Source organism: Talpa occidentalis, unplaced genomic scaffold (genome assembly GCF_014898055.3).
Source record: "Talpa occidentalis isolate TD23 unplaced genomic scaffold, MPIMG_talOcc4v2.1 talOcc4.383, whole genome shotgun sequence".
In the NCBI taxonomy this organism is placed as follows: Eukaryota; Metazoa; Chordata; class Mammalia; order Eulipotyphla; family Talpidae; genus Talpa; species Talpa occidentalis.
In genome coordinates, this window is record NW_023604107.1 from 11,463 (window position 1) to 33,963 (window position 22,501).

At 34.4% G+C, this 22,501-nt stretch overlaps 1 protein-coding gene across 1 annotated transcript; it reads right to left on the reverse strand.

Moving 5' to 3' along the window:
• Positions 1-3,192: 3,192 nt before the first annotated feature.
• LOC119256687 (tetraspanin-19-like) lies at positions 3,193-18,148 on the reverse strand. Its single transcript, XM_037524458.2, has 9 exons — positions 18,009-18,148; positions 15,575-15,668; positions 15,415-15,487; positions 12,598-12,722; positions 9,671-9,745; positions 8,090-8,200; positions 5,971-6,114; positions 4,958-5,041; positions 3,193-3,713 (listed from the first exon to the last, which is right to left on the reverse strand). Exons 1-9 carry the CDS (start codon positions 18,146-18,148, stop codon positions 3,645-3,647), a joined length of 915 nt encoding a protein of 304 aa, XP_037380355.1. The 3' UTR covers positions 3,193-3,644.
• Positions 18,149-22,501: the final 4,353 nt, after the last annotated feature.

Below are 22,501 nucleotides of genomic sequence, written 5' to 3' on the forward strand. Positions count from 1 at the left end.
AATATACACAGAATCTGATCACTTCTCACCAATGTCATTTCTACTCTCTGGCCAAACCTCTTATTTGGATTATTATATAAAATCCAATCTGTTCTCTGTTTCCACACTGGTGCCTTTTCTTTAAAAAAATTTATTTATTTATTTATACACACGAGAGAGAACTGGGGTATAAGCCAGAAGTGCAGGGGTGAGAGGATTCACCAGAGACAGAGTGGGAAGCAGAACAGGCAAACTGACTGAAATATACTGCTGAGGGGTGCAATGAGTGAGACAGGCGAGGTCTGCTGAGTCATGTAGGTTGCTCCCTGTCAAGCCAGCCAGAGATCAAACTAGTGCTGCAGTGGCTGGCTTGATAGCTCTGTCTATAACCCCTGCGCCACCAGGGAGGCCCCCCACTGGTGACTTTTAAACTTAATTTCAACATGGCATCTGAGAATACTCCCATACAAGTTGTCTAATATCACTTATACAAAATCTCTTCATTACTTCCCATTTCATTAAGTAAAAAAATAAACTCCAGAGAATAGCTCACAGCTTCATACAAATCTTTTCTTCATCTCTACCTTTCTACATCCCTTCTCAGCCTCTCAGTCACACCTTTCACTCCACTCTAGCTACACCAGCTTCCAGGCACTTCCTTCAATCCAACATGTTCATTTTTGTGTCAGTTCCTTTCTAGCTACCTACTTGTTCTTTCTTGTTGGATGAGTTATTTTCCTTTATTCTCTCATCTCATTTTCTTTGCTCAGAAGTCATATTCAGGGGCCTCCCTGGTGGCGCAAGGGGTTAAGCACCACACTATGAAACAATCTGCAGCCTCTACAGCATGAGTTCGATTCCCTGGTCGGCCAGGGAGCTACCCACATGGCACAGCAGACCTCTCCTGTCTCGCTTACCTGCTGCTCCCCTCAGCAGTGTATTTCAGTCCGTCTGCCTGTTCTGCTCCCCACTCTGTCTCTGGTGAATCCTCACCCTCTGCACATCTGGCCTTTACTTCAGTTCTTGTATGTATAAATAAATCTTTAAAAAAAAGTCATATTATTTTCTTTTCCATTTTATATTATTTATTTATTACATCACATATATATATATAAATGTTATATGTATTACATCATGTGTGCTTTCTCCTTTTAGGGGTAGTCCCTATATAATTCCCATCACCAATTTACCTGAGCACCATCACCATAGCCCCTTGTGCTCTCCCCTCCCATTTTGATCCCTCTCCTTCCCCATTCACTGCAGAATGACTCTCATTTATAGTTGCCTGTTAATTTTGTTTTTTTAATTATAATATTTTTCCTGATCCCTTATTTGGTTCCCCTCCATTCCTCCTATATGTGAAACCATCCTATATTACTCAGAAGTCATTCTGTCATTAAGATCTTAGTGTGAATTCTATTTAAAACTGAAATCCTAATTTCCCAACATTCTTTACTCTGCATCCTTATTATTTTCCTCTATAGTCTTTACCACTATATGACACAATAGCTTCATGTTTTGTTGTTTGACTCTCTAAATTGAATGTAACCTCCAAAAGGGCAATGTTTGTTTGTTTTTTTATTCACTACTCTTTCTTTGGCATTTTGTACCTGACACATAGTAGTTGTTCAATTAGTTAAACTGTTGAGATTGACTCCCGCTTTTGAAGTGTTCTCTGATCCTTGAAGGCAAGTTTGTCCAGAAAAATGATCACATATATAATTTTGTTCCCAAGTTTGCCTGTGATTGACTCTGTGTTTAACTACATAGGCAGTGCTAGTTACTGATTTTGCAGAGCCTAATAAAAAACATAAATGTGACATTCCTTATTGAAAAATTATTGACAATTTTCAGAGGGCCACTGCCAACTATTAAGAGGGAGACACTTCTAGGTACAGGCTATTTGTACAGCCAGCCTTATGGAGGACCTATATATGTTATCTCTTCATTTTTATATCCTAGTAGTTATGGGTCTTATCGCTGGTTCACAGCAGGTGTTCTATAAATGCTTGGTGACTGAAAGCACATATCCTTATTTAAAGTATTTTAAAACTATTCTACTTTATTATAACAAAATAGCTCTGATTTTTGGAAACACAATGGGAGTCTGAAGTTAAATTTAAGTAATATGACAATTTGAAGGGAAAATCAGGATAAAGGGTTGCCCTACACACTAATACAATATTTCACTTACAGATAGGTTTCAGAAATTTCCAAGTTTTCTATCTCACAAATTTAAAAATAATAAGAAGTGGCACATGACTGCAGACTATTTTATTTTATCAAGTAAGTCTATCTCATTAAAGGTATAAAGGAACATCCTTCAAGACACTATTCCCTAGAATCATAAAGGTGAGAGTTAGTCAGTGGTGCATATATTTTGTGAATTACCTGCATTAACTGAAAATAGACAATCTAGTATCTAGAGAGTTTTTTTAGTATCCTTGATGCAAAACCAAATGCATATAATATATAATATATGCATATAATGCATATAATATAATGTATAATATTTATTTGATAACTAATAATATGGGTTTCAATTTCCAAGTGGAAGATACTTGCTATCAGTGTGTTCTTGGAGCATATTTTAGAGAAAATAGACATTTGAAAATGTGCTTTAAATGCCAGGAGAATGTTCGTTAAAGAATAGAGGGTATATCTATTTACAGGTCACTTTAGAGAAAATGGTTTTATTTTCTTTTGTGCTGATTTAAAAAAAAATACACAGGTCTCTGAAATCTGCAATGTATTGAATAGCTGGATGAAAAGAGATATGATTGAATTCATAAATGAGAGTGAGCCTTTTATAGGAGAGCAATGCAGGCTCTTTAGTTAATCTATCCTTTCTTCATTTCCCCAAAGTCAAGGCAGCCTTTTGCTATAAAGGGAAACACTGATATAACACTTCACATCTGTATAGCACTTTTTATTTTTCAAAAGATTTTTTTATCTGTTCTCAAAATATAATTGTTAGGAAAATAGGACAGGTAGGTTATTTTTGTATACTTCGGAGAATCGTGCATGCATTCATTGATCGAAACTTAAGAAAAAAAGAGAAGAAAATGAAGTACAATTAAGAATATAAGAATTCAGGGATTCTTTAGAGTATTTTTGCTTCAGTTATAACTTCAGTTTTCTAATATTGTCACATAAGTACATCAAAATCTCTAAAATTTTAATTTTATTATTTGTTTGTGAGAATTACCACAAGAGAGATACACTATATGAATTCAGTAGTCAGTGTCATATTTTCAATCTTTATTTTCAATCCTATAAATCAGTGATGTTTTCTTAAGATATGCAAACATATGTTCTAATTGCTTACTTTCTGATCATATAGATGCATTTTTTTACATAAGACTCAAAACATATGATACTTCACCATATTTTGAATACAAGTCTATACAGATCATTTCCTTTGACTGTAGATATTAATCAAGGTGAAGTTCTGAACTGCAAAATATGATATTTTGAGAAAACCAAATTAATAAAATTTTCATGGAGTGATTTATTATAGTATTCAATAATTCTATGTTATATATAATCCAAATTGAGTAAGTCCTAAACTTAATTAATATAATTAATTGCAAGACTTTTTGGAATAAAATAATACAATGTGATTATTTTGAGATGAAAGTAGTTTCTTCTGACAGAATTCAAGATCACTTTTCTACATGTATTCTATTCTTGATGTGTCTGAAGAAAGAAATAGTTAATGAAACTTGCAAAACCTGAAAGAAAAAAAACCATAAGAAATTAAAATGTAACCTATAAGAATAATTTGCAAAGTTAATATATATTATATAATCACCAAAATGCACACTGTACAGGGAAAAGTGATGAAAGGGTAAGAAAATTTAAAAGTAAGGTACATAATGGTCTAAGAGTGTTATTTCTAAAATAACCCAGCTGCCACCAAGCTCATTTATAGAGGGGGCTAAAGAAAGACTGTTCCCATTGTAGTTACATAGGCTATGATTGGGCTACATGCCTTAATGATAAGTTTTTTATTAGTCATTCTACATCATTAATCCTACAAATCTGCCTTTTTGCCATAGGTTCATAAAAGGTGATGTGCAAAGGGTAGGTAATAAAAGGGAGCAGAGAGATTATGCCTCCTTAAGGCTTAAATATTTCAGTATAAAATCAACAGAGAATAAATATTTCATAGAACAATACTAATACTTAAAATAATGTTTTGGTTAACGACCATTTGAAGATGAAAGCTATTACCCATTGATAAAAATTTATGCAACCTTAAACCAGTGCCTTGTGGATTAACATAAAACAAAATTCAATATCCTATTCCAGCCAAACTATGCGTTAAATATCCATTCCAATTTTATAGTTTACAATTTTATAGACAATGTCAAAGTATATATAATAATCTATCCATTCTCCCAGCTTCTTTGAATTCATAACCTTGGCTTACTTTCATCAGTGTTCACTAAGACTGACTGAATGCATGAATCCTGTAGGTCATGTTTATCTATTTGGTTCCCCATCATGTCTAACATCTAGCATGGTGCTTGACACATAGTCAATGTTTTCCCCTTTTCATATTTATTTAGATGAATGAATGAATGAGTGGATGGATAAATGAGTGAGTAGATTTACTTATGTTAAACATCTACTTAGATTTCAGAATGTGTCAGCTTGCAGACTGCCCAAATTGTGCTCTTATTGATAAGAAATGAATCATTTGTTTGCTTTTTTTAAATGTTGCAAAGCAATGAAATACTATCTGCTAAGATGACTTTTTATTAACAAACTCTACCTACTTTACCAAGTAGGTAGGCTGATTGAGGGTATCACCTTCATCTGGGACCTGAACCTTTCTACACTATGAATAGTCTCAAAGGCCTAGCTCCTGTTGGATTAACTTAACTCATTAAGTCTCTGCCTGGTTGTTCTTCAGATTATTCTGTATAGGTCATATTGCATATTTTTATCTTTAAATTTGAACAATACTTACCTCTGAAGCCAACAGTCCAAAATTAATTCCAATTAATGTTAATGCATTCGCAAGATACCACATGTTGATCTTATTTTCACATCCCTAAGGAAGAGAAGTTACTTAGATTAACATAAAGTTGGAAATGCTCTTATACATGACTCTAGTACAAAGAAGAAGAGACATAGAGATTTACCAAAGTTTAAAAAAGCAAACCAAGGTCTAACTGCAAACTGATGGTAGGACAACTCAGTTGCTACTTTTAAAATTGCTAAGATGTTGTTATGTAATTAAAACCATAAATTTATTAAATTTTGGGAGGCATATGACTTTCTGCAGTCTATTTTATAACTTAGCAGGATACAAACCACCTAAAATGATTATTTTCCAAGTAGAAGAAACTTTTTAATCAATATAATATTCTACCTGTAAATTATGAATTCATATATATAATATATAATTCATAACTATGAGTTATGTGATTGAAATATACATATTAAAATTAGAACAACAGTATATAAATTATAAAGGTATTAGATGTTCTTGGGCTAAAAACCCTTTTTTAATATACCACACCTATAAATAGCAGTTGCTACAGAGGAGCCTCTGCTCTAATATGTGCACATTTACCTGTACACCACTTTTGTCATTGCTCCCTTCAGGTTCCGCCAATCTTCATACTTCTTTACTTCTGGTATTTCAGCTTCCTTACCAAACCTATACCCAGAGACTTGCCAAAAGTGTTTCTACTCTTTGCTGGGATTTGGGAAGGAGGTTTGGGGAGAAATATTGATGGTATCTCAGTTTCTGGAATTACTTCGATCACACATTCCCAGGTTTGTTTAATTAATTTATTATACACATGAAATAGTACTTCAATTCACCTAACTATAGGCTCAATTTAGAGAAGTATCTTAAGAATGTACTCACCACAAATAAAATTGTTTTTATATAAAAATTTGCTTAGAATTTTGAATTGATTTGCAAAAAAAAAAAAAGGCACTGTAAGCACGTGGAAGAAACCTTATCTTTACCTCCAGGTAAGTTGCATTCAGAGGTACATCACAAAACCACTGTTTCAATGTGGAATTTGTACAAGAACATGGCACCTGTTCCGAATTTTCTTTATTCTGATTCTTTATCCAATCTGTGAAATTGTGTTGGCCACAGCACTGTAACTAGAAAAACAGATTATATGAGCTTTACTATAAAATATTAAAAATGCAGATAATTACATGATTCCCATGCATATTAAATTTGTTTTTGTGATGAAGATAATTGATTCCCCATTGGAATGTGTTAATTAAACAAATAAGTATATTTTGTTCATTTCATTATTTCATTTCAGTAATTGTTGATATTAATCATAGCTAAATATTTGCACTAGTGGGTTATATTTGTTTTTGTTTGTTTTTTGTTTTTTAATTCTTTTTATTTTTATTTATTTATTTATACAAGCACTGGGTATAGTCAGAAGTGCAGGAGGGTGAGAGAATTCAGAAGAGCCAGAGTGGGGAACAGAACAGGCAGACTGACAAAATACACTGCTGAGGGGAGCAGCAGGTGGCAGGAGAGGTCTGCGCGCCATGTGGGACCCTCGCCAGTGGCCGGGGATTGAACCTGCACTGCAGAGGCTGCGGGCAGCTTTGCAGCCCAGCACTCAACCGCTGCGCCACCAGGGAGGCCCTAAGTGGGTTATATTTCGATGAAATTATTATATGTGAATTTATCCTCAATGAGCCTAGGATGGAAGACATATCTAATGTTTGAAAGATACAAACTATGTTTAGGGTCAGAACATAGAAGACATAGAGAATCACCTCAGCCATACCTTCATCCTAAATATGTATGTGTGTGTGTGTGTGTGTGTGTGTGTATGTGTATGTATTTTATTTTTTAAAGATTTATTTATGCATGCAAGAACTGGGGTGGGGCAGGGTGAGAGAATTCACCAGAGACAGAGTGGGTAACAGAACAGGCAGATTGACTGAAATACACAGCTGAAGGGAGCAGCGGGCGGGTCAGGAAAGATCTGCTCCGCCATGTGGGCAGCTCCCTGGCTGGGGATGGAACTCGTGCTACAGTGGCTGCAGATAGCTTCATAGTACTGACACTTAACCCCTCGCACCACCAGGGAGGCCCTTCTATGTATTTTAAATACAGAATATGATGTCCTATGTGCTTAGTATTTATGTATATATAACATATATAAAGAAATTCAAGATCATTTCTACTTTCCAGAAGTAAGGTGAAATGTTAACCTTAGTATAGCAGTTAAGAGAAAAAAATATATAGTGCTATACCATCAGGGGTTGAATTTTGATTCTGCTGCTTATTATCAGTGTGGAACTGGCTAATAAATTTCTCTTTCCTTCATCTATAATATGAGGAAATATTTCTTACCTCAGTGGGTTGGGAGGATTAAGCAAATTAGCATATACAAAACATTTATAAAAGGGCCTGGCACTTAGTAAATGTGTGCTTTTTTTCTTTATCAAACACTTACTGTAGTATAGGTGCTGATCTATTTTATGTAAACCATTTGGCTGACAATATAATGCCCTTTCCTTAGCCAGAAAAATATGAACTGTGAAATAATAACTCTAATAATGTTAGTTAACAACTATTAGTTGCTCATTCCATCCCAGATCCAAGGTTTTCTATGTATCCTATATATTGCTTCATTTATTCCTGCCAGCCAGAAGTAGAATTCATTTTGCCCATTTTATGAATGTGGAACCTGAAATTATGAAGGTTATTCATCCGGGGTCCCAACGCTACTAAGGGGCAACCCTAATATTCAGGCTCAAGCGCCTACACTACTCTGTTTTCAGCAGGAACTGGGCTGGACTTGGCTTGCTCATGTGCAGCAGGCAGATGGCCCCAGTTGGCAGAAGACGACCAACACTTTTACAAGTGAAGACAGATTAAAATGCACATCAATCACCCAGAAAAGGAGATATAAGTTAGAGAAGAAGGATAAAGCTCAAGATCTGTTAAGTAAAGGCAATACTCTTCTACCCAGTTGGTCTGGAAGATACAGGAAACTCCATCCATTCCTCTGCCTCTGTCAGCTGTTCTTCCCTCTCTGCCCCTCCACACAGAGATCACCTTTGGCATTTAATTTTTAGTTTTATACTAATTTTATCTTACAGTTTTCTGTAAAGCATTCAGAATAATCCACTTGGATATGTCTCCACTCGTGTTGTTAGATCCATACTCAGAAATGACTAAGTTGACTTTGTCATGCCATACTTTCTGAACCTGTTGAAATTGTATTAACATTTGAAAATTTGATAAAATTTTTCCAGTAGTTCATCAAAAAAGAATATTCAAACTTACCTGTTTGCTGCTATCTGTTTATATCTAAGTGGTTTATTTTTCTTCTTTATAACTATTTTTAGCAATCTCAGTGAGTGTTAAAGCATTTGTCTTTGACATTATGATTTACAGAAGAATATATAAGACATATTTTATGATTAGGGACAGATTATTGTCCTGAATGAATGATTTTTTCTTGTGCCCTCAGGAAAAATTGTGAAAGACTTTGAAATCGATCAAAAAAACAAAAAGAGATCACTAAGAATTTTTTAAACGGAAAGTAGGTTTTCTTTAGCATAGTCCACGATCTTCTGATTCTATGGGTCTGTACCTCTGTACCCTTTGTAGCTTTTTAAAACTTGTTTTATACTATTGAAATTGCAAAAAAAAAAAAAAAAGGAAAATGATTTTTTTGTCAGAGATATGCAAATAATTTTTTGGGGGGAGTAAAATTGATTCCTTCTCTTCCAAGCCTACTCTGTACCTATTAAGTGACAGCCTACAAGTATTTTTCTGGATTCTCCTATGAATTAGCTTTCATATCTTACTGGTTAATCAAAATGTTAAATAAAATCACAGACCTGTGTCTATTGTATATTTTACAAAAATCATGATTCTTATATTTTTAAAAATTATCATTTCACAATACTGAAACTAAATGATCATATCTAAAAGTTTGGGGTGGGAAAAATGCTATTCCAAAATCTAGATATTGTAGAGCTAGGTACACTTTATCAGTAACTTAAGCATTCGAAAGTTTGTGATTGTCATAATTCTCAATTTGGATTTCAAAAATACCAAAAGGTAGGGAAAACAGATACTAGTTTTATTTTATTATAAGAAAACAGAATTTAATTACCTGTTTGGACATTAATAAAGAAGAAGAGTTGGACTTTTAAAGATGGTTCATCTGAATTCTAGTCTAAGGACTTTTTACTGTATTATGGTGTTCTTTGAATAAAAAAAATTAAATATGTAATGAAAATACTAGTATAATATAATGTATACAAGTTATACTTTCTATGTACACAAGTTTATACATCTATGTTTTAATACCTTTAAAAAGATAAGAATATTGCAAAGTGTTAGAACTGTAAGGTAACTAATTTATTGTCTAAATTAATTTTTATTAAGAATAGAAAATGGTGTCTTTCTATTTTATATTGGTGTGGGGAGATTTATGTCCTCATTTACACTCCAAATTATTATTTGAGAGCTCAAGAATGCAAGTGACAAACCAGGAACAAAATTACTCCACAAATAAAGGGGAGAAGAGATAAACAGATACCTCCTCAACATCTATTGAATCTTTTTTTTTTTGCCTTTGATGTTCAATACATGCTCATAGGTCTTAATAATTGAAGGCATCACATTTTCTTTAGATTTCAAATAAAAAAGATAATCTTTCCATACCTCTTCTTTCTTTGCAAAGATGAATGCTGAAAGTACAACCTGAACACCAATGGCCCACAATAACAGAACTGCATACTACAATAACAAAAAAAATAGAGATGACAATATATATCTAATATATTTTTAGATGTTACAATGATGAGAAAAATGTATCGTATGTGAAATATGTGGTCTTAAAATGCCCATAGATATCACTGAACTTTTCTTCCTTCACATGGAAGAGTGAATCTTTGAAATAAAGGCAAAGAAGAAATATAGTGAACATTTGGATAAGAGTAAGATAAAAAGAAGTGATAACATTTCATGAGAACTCTAACAGATGACTTGTTCTAATGAAGTTGTTGATAACATATTCCTCATTAGATCTGAAACTGCCACAGAAGAAAATTCAATAATCTGAACCAGCAATTAAAACAGAATTCTGCTAAAATAAGAGTGCACACTAAATTTCTGATTCACTATGGAAATTATTCCATCAAAGTAACAAAAAACAAAGAAACTAACAACTGCAATAGTAAAGTTAAATCTGTATCCATTTAAACTATTTCTTTGAAAACTGAAAATATTTCTACTCAGTCAAATAATGTGATTTTCAAATTTATTTGACTATTTTAGTGTTTAAAACATGTGGTCACTTGCATCTTCATTAGACCACACAGTAATATATATTATGTAGAGTCTATAATAATTTGTAAAGTTAGCAGTCTGAATACATTACTAATAAAGTATAAGATGACTCATTATTGGTACTTAGCATCAAGTATTTTAATACTTTAAAATATACAAAAAATTGTATACTTGACAGAAATTATATTTTCCATTTTCAAAAACAAAAACTTCAGGAAAAATAAGGTCCTGAGGACTGTTTATAACTTTAGATTTACAATGCATACACATATAAGCTCTCACTTAATCTTCACTAATAAGAGACTGGCAAAGGCAGAACAAATTGTGTAATATGCTAAAAATAATTGTTGAGTTTATTTTCCTTGCCAAGTTGCTTGTTATCTAATGGACCTTCTCAGCTTCTGATCCCATGGGAGGTATAAAAATCTTTACCTTTGACTAGGCTATTTACTCAACTCTGTAGAGAAAGCTATGGCACAGAAAAGTTCCCCCATCCCTCTTTGGCAGAAAGAACAAACAAATTAACATCCGACAGATAAGTAACTGAAAAAACCAAGTTAGATACATGTGGAGAGAATGGGACAAACAAGGAGGTTGATATCCTGAGGCTAAGGGGTCTGTGTCAGGGAGAAAGGAGGGGGTTTCCCCGCTTAAAGGGTGGGGGATGTCTTCATATGACAAAACCTCATCTCTAGATGTTTGCCCTTAAGATAGGTTTTCCTGATAAAAATGTTATTTCTTGAGATACCCCTATATTTAGGTAATCGATATTCTGAAAATATTGATGGATTCTCCCAAGGTTCATAGGGCCTTAATTGACTTTAGTTCTACATACCAAGATGACACATATTAGAAAAGGCCTACTATGGACATCTTAGAAAAAGTCTGTCTAAATATTTTAGGTAGACCAGCCCTACAATATTAACTTACAAAATTCTAATGTAACACAATGTTTTCCTGTCATTAGCAATGCATATGATTCCTATTCATGGAAATGCAAATGAATACAGTCTATAGAGAGTATAAATCATCACAAATCTAATTCTCATTTCAGCCAGTTAGTAATTCTTACTGTTTCCCTCATTAATTATTTAAAGTCTTTGATACATGCTCATTTACATATAAATGAGTCATGATTTTACCTTTGAAAATTATCTTAACAACAGTTAGATGTTTACAGTATTAAGAAAAATTAGTACATTTATGTTATTAGAACATAGAAAGCATAGAAAGATACAGCCCTGGAACTTTTTTAAAAGAGGAAAATAAAAATTGCTCTGAAGAGTTTAACTACAAAATTAGTATATATTCTATTAGAGTAGGAGTATTCAAAACCACATTTAAGCCACAGAATAGCCTGTAGGCCAGTAAGATTTGCCCACAGCTGTATTGTGTCAATAAACATGGCTTAAAGGAAAAATATGTTGATTAGAAAAATATTGGGAAGGTCTGAGGAAAAAAGCAAAAGTGTCAAGATTGCAAAAAAAAGTAGCACCCATTCATAGAGGGTCTAGAAAGGAGAACAATGTCTGAAATCTGAGATCTTAGCAGCATATATATTCCTTATGGTCTACCAGCCTTTCTCAAGACAGAGCTATTAATACTTGCATCATATGAGACAGAAATTATACGATACTTATGTTTTACTCCCTCTAGTTTTCCCTTCAACTTCCCGCCCTACATTTTATTCTAGTATAGGTTCTGAGTCTCCATTGTCTAAATGGAAATTTGTGACAAGCAGAAAATCTAAATTTTCATGCAAGTCATTTCAGTCTTGGTTTTCATACCCAAAATCAGAATCCCAATGAGAAAATGATACCAAATTTCTAATGTCCAGAGAGATTACCCAGACTTGCAATGCTATAGAAAAATTAGGTATCTCTTCATTCATGAGAATACGTGTGATTTAAACTGATCAAATTTAAAGAATTAATGAAATGCCAGGAATTTTGATCTATACCTGCCACGTGTTCCTTTTCTTTACTAAGCTACACTGCTCCATGACTTTAAATACACTTCGTTGTGATTCTACTCTTCCGATTAAGTTCAGTTAATTGTAGTTCATCCTAGGAGATGATTCTGTTGAAAATTAATATCGAAGTATGTAAGCGATGAGGTTGAGATTTAATTCATGGAGAATTCATGAAAACAATTCTATTTAGAAGTTCCTTGGGAAAGGGTGCTTCATTTGCTTTACAGAATGGGCACACTCTATTATAATGTTTTAGTGACATAAATCATTAAGTTCATTTGTTTCATATTGACACTCAAAATCCAGGTTATTCAAGAAAAATACCTACCAGAATAAGGAGACATCTGATTTCATTGTGAATTCCCCAAAAACCCAAGAGACAAAGAAGGACAATTGCAGATCCAGTTCCAATCAAAATTCGGAAGATATGTATTATCACGTGATTATTTTCATCTGTGAAACCACAAAACATTTATTATCAAGTGATGAGTTTTATTTTTAATGATAAATACAGAAATCAAGGTTTCTCTAAGAAGCTGTTGCCGATCCACTAGGAGTCTCTCTCTTTTTAAATATCATTCTTGCATCTCTTACTCCTAGCAAAAACTTCTGTTCCTTTAATGACAGGATAAAGAAGTTCCTCAATCTTAGAAGATCTCTTCACCTTTACCTCATCTTCATTATCTTCTACAAAAGAAGACAGTATTTTCCTAGGGTGAACTCCTGTATGAGTTACATACCTAAAAATATTTATGAATTCATTCATCACAAAAATTTTTGAGGACCTAAGATATGTGGGTTAAGTTTCTTTTATTATGGTTAATATGACCCATTAATTATCTCCCTATCTAGACTGGGATGTCTAGACTAGGGGCTATACATCATCATATAGTCAACAAACTATTCAATTCTTAGTGTTATGGTATATATTGTAGACTACTAAATTCTCAGCAAGTATTTGGAAAAAACAGGAAGATTAAATATGTCCTAGATTTTATGGGAAGACATTGGACCAGGCAGTGCTGGAGACAAGATGTTCTGACTCATAAAACTAATTGTTAAATTTTTACAAAATTTGAAAGCCAGCTCAATTCACATTGGCACATTGAAATCAACTATTGTGGGAGTATTTAAACCATGGAAATTGGCAAATACCATAAATTAAGACTCCCCATCACTGAACCAGTTGAATGTTTCCCAGCACACCACTGGGCACAGGAGCACCAAATATAGTTGGAGATGTGTCGATAGGTAAGCAAGAGGAGTACTGAAGAGGATGATATCTGTGTTTAGGCTTTAAATCATGATTGGAAATTTTAACTTGAAATGGTGAAAGCATTCGGGGACATAAATGTGCACAGAGTGCCAGCTTTGCTGGCACTTACAGTGAATGAGACTGGAAAAGTTTCCTTTCAAGAGTCAAATTAGGGCCTCCCGGGTGGCGCAGCGGTTGAGCACTGGGTTGCGAACCTGCCCGAAGCCTATGCAGGGCCGGTTACACCCCCGGCTGCTCCCCGGCCACTGGAGGAGGGTCCCACATGGCCCGCAGACCTCTCCTGCCGCCCGCTGCTCCCCTCAGCAGTGTACTTTGGTCCTCCTGCCTGTTCTGCTCCCCACTCTGGCTCTGGTGAATTCTCTCACCCTCCTGCGCTTCTGACTGTACCCAGTGCTTGTATAAATAAATAAATTAATTAAATAAATCTTTAAAAAACGGAAGAGTCAAATTAGGGCCATTTAGAGTGCTGTTTTCAGTCTTGCTCACTGGAACTAAGCTCTATAAGAACAGAAACCTTATCTTTATTGTATATTATTTTCTCCTCAGTTCATGGGGTAATGTCTAACATGCAGAAGTTACTCTAACTATTTGTCCTATAAGTAAATAATGACAGCTAAATTTACATTTTAATTCATTATTTCAGTGGCATCTGAAGAAATGAGATGAGAAATGAGATCAAAGCACAAGGCTACTGGAGGCTATTAACGTGACAAATAGATGGGGACTGTACGAATGGTGTTCTTACAAATGGAGAGGTAAGGAAAGAATAACTTAGAAAGAAGTAAACCAATCAACACTTATAGATGAAGAAAAGGGGAAGACCCAATGTTTCTTGCCTCAACTTTTATTTCAATTCCACATTCTGAAAACTTAATAGCAGCTCCACTAAGTGTTTTAAATACATGGTTAAAAAAGTGCGATGTAATAGATACATTTCAGATTACCTTTGCAAGGATTCCACCCAAGCAAGTACATTAAGACTAGAATTATCTCTAAAGTCCATAATGGAAAGAAAAAAAGAAAAGAATGTGACTTTTGTTCCACCTTAATTACTACTTTATCAAATTAGATGCTGTGTGGGAAGTGCCTAGCCCAGTGTCTGGGATATAGCCAACACCAATAGGTAGAAGTGGTTGTTGTCATTATTATGAAGAAGGGAAGGGGATATGAAAAGGAAGACTTTCATAAGATCTCCACACATCCATTTCTTCTGTGTACACCCCTAATGCAATCAGACAACATGAATACTTTTTCATATGCAAAGTAGGAAAATAAGAGAATAAAGATGCCAGGCCCTTAGGTCTAGCTGAAATTTAACTAAATTATTCAGTATTTTGTAGCACTTCATTTCATATTACATTTTTATCTAGTTTTCTTATTCCTACAGATTTTTCTTACTTGAAATCCACTAAGAAATATGGCTGTACAGTAGACACTTTTTCCCCCTATATAAAGTTATTTTTCAATTATTTTATTCATAGTTTGGAAAAATAGTCTCCCTGCAACTATGTTGATGGTGAGTGTAGATGGTAAGTAAGTTTTAAGCGAAAAATATTTAATTTGGGCATCAAAACTATAGTAATCTGAACACCATTATCTTTTCAAATCTGCAATGTATAAAGATTCAGAATATCTCTCATCCCTCTTGTCCAGTAAAAGTTTTAGCTCTCTCTCCCCAAATCTCTCCTCCTTTATGGTCTTGGACTTAAGTCTATTATTTAATAAACTGTTTCTAAAACCAATTGACAACGGCCAGAAGGAAAATTGAACAATACTTAATGAATTTTAGAGAAATACTGCCACCTGCTGATTAAATCATGTATGCAATTGTTTAAAATTGCCTTTCTTCAGAGAAAACCAGATACATACCTAAAGCTGTGAGGAAATTGTCTCTATCTAGTAAAAGCCATGTGCCAAATCCCATGAGTAAAAGTCCAAGAGCCTGCAAAAAAGAATAGTCAATCTTTTATAGTAAATATCAATAAAATTGCATCACATTTCTTTACTAAATAATTGCAAAGATTCTTACCAAGAAAGCTCCATTCATCAGATTAAGAAAGTATTTTAAAGTAATGTCTTTTTTTTCGCCTTTAACATCATTTTCTCCCTTGATATTGATGATTCTGAAAAGATAACCACAATGTTTACTATCAAAACCACAGTAACAACTTTAATAATTCTGCCTACTTAAGGCTTTCATTTGCACATTTTTCTTCTTAAACCATTCATCAGTATAACATTCCCAAACCACCTTCCTGAAAATAAGGGCATGTTTAAGATACCTTGAAATTGTCTGTTTCTATCTGTACTTGTTTCTTTCTCTGAATTTTTTGGGCTAGATAGTTGACATCAAAAGGCATTTGTATAGAATGTCAATAGCCCCCTGGGTGAACATGCAGTTTTCAGAAAGTAAAACATTTTGTTTTGAGTCTTATCGTACATTGTTTTTCTTGCTGGAAAGTTTTCTTTTACTTCTATCTTCCAAAATATTCAATAATATCAGCTCTTTATTGATGTCTTGCCTTGTGAGTTTTGGTCTAACCTCAATTTGCTGTATGTTCCCCTTGATTTGTCTATCTTCCTAAATAGGCTCTGAGCTCCTTAAGTAGAGAGACCACTATAACCTCAAAGGGTGGCATATCATAGATATACGCAATAGATATTTGTTGAATGAATGGATGAAATGAATTATTTAATTAGTTTGCAATTTAGTTTGATATACAATGTAAGGAAAAGAGTTAACTTCAGGTTATTTTAATTAAAAATTATTTTTGAGACAGCTAATATTCCTAAAATTTTCTTTAGAAAAATCAACACTTATATCTTGGTTTTTGGTGCTTTCATTTTAGGTATTAAAGTTTAAAATTTTCTTAGGCCTGTTTATAACTTTTCTTTTTTCTTTCATGGTCTCAATTCTAGCTAGCACCAATATTTTTAAAAAATGGTTTACAAATTCTAATAGTGTATGAAAACAGATATAACTCATTTTAAAAAATATATAAAATAAAATATTAATTAAAAAAATAAGACTCATTTGAAGCTAACTATTTCTAATTGGGAAGACAGCAATCTGCTTGTTGAAGGATAACTTGAAAAATGGAAAAATAAGAGATTTCTAAGTTATAACCATACCCTTCCCTTCCTATTTTGATACACAGCCACAGTCATCCCAAAAACTCTTAAGGTTCTTCTTCCCAGCTGAAGGAGTCTTTCCAGGCTTTGTCTTCTACCCTTTGCTTTGAACCCTCCTTTGTCTTTTACTTTCTCTAGTTTCATCCTCTACTTTTATTCATAGATTCCTCCAGTGTCTGGGTTGTTTTGATAGGGCACACAGATGGAACTACTGTTTGATTTTTATTTCAGTTTCTCCCCATGATGCTGTAGGTATAGTTTTTGGTTTCAGTTCTATTTACTGCAGCATATGAGAAAGTTGCGAGCCTCTGCTACAATCTGACTGGAATTTAGGCCCAAAGTCCTGGTCTCCATAAATAAGAAAGACAATGTACATAAATACTCTGCAGTAACTCTGTGTGTAATGGTGAAGGCACAGACTTGACTGTTGACTTGGTATTAGCATAACTGGCATGTCAGCATCAAAGCTGCTTTATTCAAGGGCCCAAATTCAAAAATAAACTGGTTTGTTTCTCTGTCAGTCCAAGTCGGGTAATGGGTTCACTTCCAGGATATCTTAGGAATTTGGGGCTTGCTCTTGTCTGTTCAATGTATAGCTCACAAGGTGTCATCCTTTATAACCAGCAGAAAGGAAGGAAGATGAGTAAACTCAGGCAAGTATCTTTTAAGAAAATTAACAGAAGTTGCACATTCTTTTCTGCTGATATTCCATTGCACAGACTTAGTCACATGATGATATTCAGCTGGAGTTACAAGCAATGATGCACTCAAAATGAAGGAGAGAGTAAAAGTAAATTGGGAGGGAGGGGCTAAGCAAAAAGTCCAACAGTAAGGAAAGGGCAGTTATGAAAGATAACTAGAGAGGAGAAAAAGACTTGAATATAGTTTGATAGGCTTCAAATTAAAACAAAAAATTCAAGTTTATCAGAAAGAACCTATAGAACTGGAGAATAAAAGAGTATTGGTAACTACTGGAAATAGGAAATTGGGAGGAAAATTTGGAAAAGATTCATAAATTAAGTATTTAATAATTGAGTTTGAAGTTGTAGGATATATCTACATTGTTAAGCACTGGAAATGGAGTAGAGATAAATGGACAGGCTTGAATCACCATAGAGACTTGAGTGCAGACTTGAGTCACATATAGAGATAGTTGATGTGATGAAATGAATGGTGGAGAAAGAAACTGACAGGATAAAGAAAAAGAACAAAGGCTTTATGGTGAGGAACAATAAAATTCGAAATTAGGATGTTTTAAAGTAGGGCTGCTGAAATAAAATACTACAGACTGGTGGCTTTAAAAAAAAACAAAACAGAAAATTATTTCTCACAGTTCTGGAGGCAGGAAGTCTGAGATTAGGGTGCCAGCGCTGCTGAGCCAGAGTCCTCTTCCAGGTTTCAACCTCTTATATCTCAGTGGCCACAAGGGTAGAGAGCTCATGTGATCTCTAAGACTATTAATCCCCTTCATGAGGCCATCACCCTCATGACCTAATTATCTCTTAAATGTCCCACTTCTTACACCATCTCACATGGGTTTAAAAATTCCAACCTGTGAATTTTAGGGAGACACAAGCATTCAGTCCATAGCAAGCAGCTTAAGTTAGAGTTAGAACACAACAAAGGGGGTATCTAAGCAACAAGTCAAAGAAGGTCATGTTTACACAGAATGGTAAGAGGAGAGGGCCTCTGCTGGCCTTTATTGTCACAACCACACATACTGGAAACAACCTCAAATAAGATGTGCTAAAACAAAGATACACAAGTTAGAGCAATTCCTATTTTAAAAATGCAAAGTTGGAAGGTTTATATCTTTCATTACAAAAAAAATATAATTTTTTCTAACTTAAATAAGATTCTGGAGTGGCATTTCTTTTCACTCATTTCCTGATTAGTTAATAAACACGCCAATGGCAGAGATTCACTTTAATAGAATAAATACTCTGAGAATTCACCTATTCATGAGTGTACCTTTCACTAAATGGTGCCCTGATTACTTTTTGTTGTTTTTAATTTCCTTCTAAGATGGGAACACAAAAATGAAGACAAAACACCATGGAGTCAAATATTAAAACCTGTGCTCAACTCTGAATTATGTGTTGGGGTGAGGGATAGGAAAGAAAAGGGCTGGGAACTTTCACATCGGAGATGAATTTAAGATGATTCTTGAACAATGATTAAGAAGGCCCTAGTCAGTCAAAATTGGCATAAAGACAAGAAGTATTCAAGACAGTTGGAAAACTGTTCACAAGCTTTTACAGCGAAGTGCATAAGTCAGAGTTGCAGATGAAATACAAGGCTGGAGAAATATCAATAGATTCATTAAAGATTAGGAAGGATCATGTATGCTTTGCTAAGAATTTTTTATTTTCCTGAAGTTAACAGGGAACCATAATTCTGTCATCAGTGTAAAAGTCAAATTAGGAAAGGATCTTAGGATAGGGAGATAATTACAGAGTTAATGCACTAGTTCATAAGAAGTAAGTGTGGCAAAACTGCAAAATGGCTGTGTAACAGTATTAGGATATGAGGTAGCAGGAAATAGAGTTGTCAGCACTGGGATGGTAAAAAGGCAACGATGATACTGGTGCCCAGGTCAGAAGAGCTTAAGTTTAAGCTATTAATGTTATCAATATTCTTTATCATTTGTACAGATACACTTGATGGTCAAAATTTTGCAAATTAAGTGTCATTATGATATTATCCCGGTATATAAAGAAGAAATGAGACTCAGGAAGGTAAAATTCTTCACCTGAGGTCATCAGTTAATATGTGGCAGAGCTGAGATTCAAATCCAGACGTGTAAATCACTCTTATTAGCCCTTCCAAGCCCAGTGTCACCATCTGTAAATTTAGATTATAACAGCATAAACTTCAAGGGATGTTGTGGGCATTAGGGAGATTATGTTTATAAAGCACTCAGTTCAGTGTCTGGTTAAATGTCAGCTATTAATCTTGTCATACCACATTTTACTATAGAAATACTAAGATTACGTATAGAAATACTAAGACTATATAAGAAAGTATGAGTATGGGAATCTGAACTCTGGAAAGTTATGGGGTCTGAAGTAGCTGATCACAACTGTAGCAGGAAGAGAGCACAAAGAGAACAGAATTGAAGTTCAGGATAGTCTTTAAGTAGAAAGAGAGAAGCAGAGATCTTAGAGTCCAATACTATGGGTCACATATTAAAAAAAAAAAAAACAATTACCATCAAGAAAAAGAAACAAACAACTGTGATGCATTTATTTGAGTACTACAATGATATTTTGGGATATTTAATTATATCACCACCATATGATGAATAAAACCACTGTTGAAGAATGTTATTAAAGTAATCCCACCAATCAACTAACATTCTCAGGATTGACTTTTTTTCAAAAGTCCTAGGAGCAAAGTTCTCTTTCATCCATTCATACCCTCAACAAATATTTATTATTTTACTCTCAACTGAAAATATGTTGTGTTACCAGTAGGCTATAAACAACCAGACTCTAGATGCTTTTCAAATAAGAGCAAAATTTAATGAAAAAAAAAGTTATTTATGAAAAAGAAAAAAATATTATGGACAAAGTCTACTTGATTTTAGACTTTAGTACCAGGAAGATTAATTAAATTAAAAAGATTTTTGGTAAACACTGCATAGTTAACCAATAGTTTTATGTTAAATAGACTTAGATCTATAACTATTCAAGATCATTGTTGTACTTCTTCTTTAATTAGTGATATTAGTTAGTGATAATAATGGCTAATTGCTAGCATTGTCAGTTTCCTTCCAAAGTAAAAAATAACATGGACTATAAGAGCTGTTGTAATATTTACCACAAATTAATGGTAATTTTTACTATGGTAAAATAGAAAAACAACTTTCAATAAAATTCCATTTCACTATCAATTTATTTGACAAGATAAGCATTAAGAAATACAGCAGTTTACACATCATCTTCAGACGTGTTATTACTAAAAAATTAGAACACAGGAAAAAAGAAAATTCAAATGAGTTACTAAATTAGCTTTTAAAATTAGTTTTAAAATTAATTATTAATGGTTTTGATATTTTTAGCAAAAGCCTGAATAGTTGCATAATTACAAATAAAAATATATCTTCTTTAAGATTTTTACATTTGAATTTCAGCATGGTGGTATGAGCATTTTAAATGAATAGTTTATAAATCAGCAATACATTTGAAAAAAAAAAACAAAAATGGATTTGAGCATTAGTTTTGATAATAAAAACATCTTGAATTAGATCTGAAATCAGGAGTAGTTTATTTTTGAAAATCATTATCTTTCTTAAAAGGGACACTAACCTGTGTTTTCTTTTATCAAAAGTCTGCTTATTCTTCATTCAAAGTAACTAGTTCTTCTGTTATACAAGTTTATAGTTACCAGGAAATACAAGGTTGTTTTACAAAACTCCATGCATTGTTTGCTTTCAGGTTTTTGCATATCAGATATCTTCTACCATTACACTACTTCCTCTTGGAATTTAATGCATTGTTTGCAAACTTTAAAACATTAAAATCGGTAATATGTTACTTACTAAATGAAATTTCAAGCTCCAGAAAAGAAAAAAAGAAAAGAAACTGATGAATTTTTAAATTATATTAAAAAGTATGATATGTACTTAGAAATTCAAACCTTACATTACAACAGTGGTTATCGCCGTCAATAGTTTATAGTAGGGCCTCCCCGGTGGCGAAGCGGTTGAGCGCTGGGTGCGAAGCTGCCCGCAGCCTCTGCAGCGCCGGTTCGATCCGGCTGCTCCCTGCCACCAGAGAGGGTCCCGCATGGCGCGCGCACCTCTCGCTGCCCCGCTGCTCCCCTCCCATGCAGAGGGAGGTCCCGCATGGCGCGCAGACCTTCCTGCGCCCGCTGCTCCCCTCAGCAGGTACCTCGGTCCTTCTGCCTGCTCTGCTCCCCGCTCTGGCTCTGGTGAATTCTCTCACCCTCCCGTGCTTCTGACTGTACCCAGTGCATGTATAAACAAAACAAACAAATAAAATAAATAAATAAAACATGCCTCTAAAAAAAAAAAAAAAAAAAAAATAGTATAGTAAAGCATATTTCAGAAAATAATTCCTTAAGTCCCTCACCCACACATCTATTCCCTTTCAGGATTTTAATAGCCATTAAGTGATAATTGATTTTTTTTTTAAAGAAACTGTTGTCATGAAAAGCAACTTACTGGTTTCTCTTTCACATTTTCAGGTCCCACAAATCACTATTCAGAATTAAGGTTTTGTGGAATAAAAACAATTCAACCTTCACTAGAGGCAAGTAACTAATATACACAGCTCAAAACAGTTTAAAGGCCAAACCACTCTGCTTGGTAACTGTAACAACATGCTGTTTGTTTCTTAAATTCTTCCCCAAATCACTTAAATATTAAAAATGTACCAAAAAAATCCTTAAACAACCATTTAGCTTGAGAGACACATTCATCCCATTGCGAAGGAACGAATGAAGGTAGTTTGTCCCAGTGCGGCACCTGTAGGAAAAGCCATTCCATCTTCCTCCCTATTGGCTGTTGCCGTGGCTACACTTTGTTTGAGGCTCAGGGCGCTGCCTTCCTAACCAAGCGGAGGGAGTTGAAATGCTGGTGTGGTGAGCGGGTGCCCCCACTGCCGGGGTTCGGGTTGGGGAGGGGAATGAGGCAGAACTGGGCGCACAGACGGCCGAGTCCGCCCACTCCCGCCGAGGCCGCACTTTGGTGCAGAGGGAACCTGGGCAGAGGGGCTGGCAGCGGAGTCACCGGAGTTGGAGATACTGGGAATTCATGCACACTTGAGGATGAGCCGTGAAGGTTGAGGGGACTCTTGAT

Bases quoted from the DNA above. Each gene is read 5' to 3' on its own strand.
- LOC119256687 (XM_037524458.2), bottom strand. From the start codon at position 18,148: ATGAAGGGGATTAATAGTCTTAGAGATCACATGAGCTCTCTACCCTTG. The intron at 15,488-15,574 runs GTAAGAATCTTT...TCTTTTTTGCAG, and splicing joins TGATGAATGGAGCTTTCTTG to GCTCTTGGACTTTTACTCAT. The intron at 8,201-9,670 runs GTATGGAAAGAT...CAATTTCAACAG, and splicing joins TCTTTGCAAAGAAAGAAGAG to GTTCAGAAAGTATGGCATGA.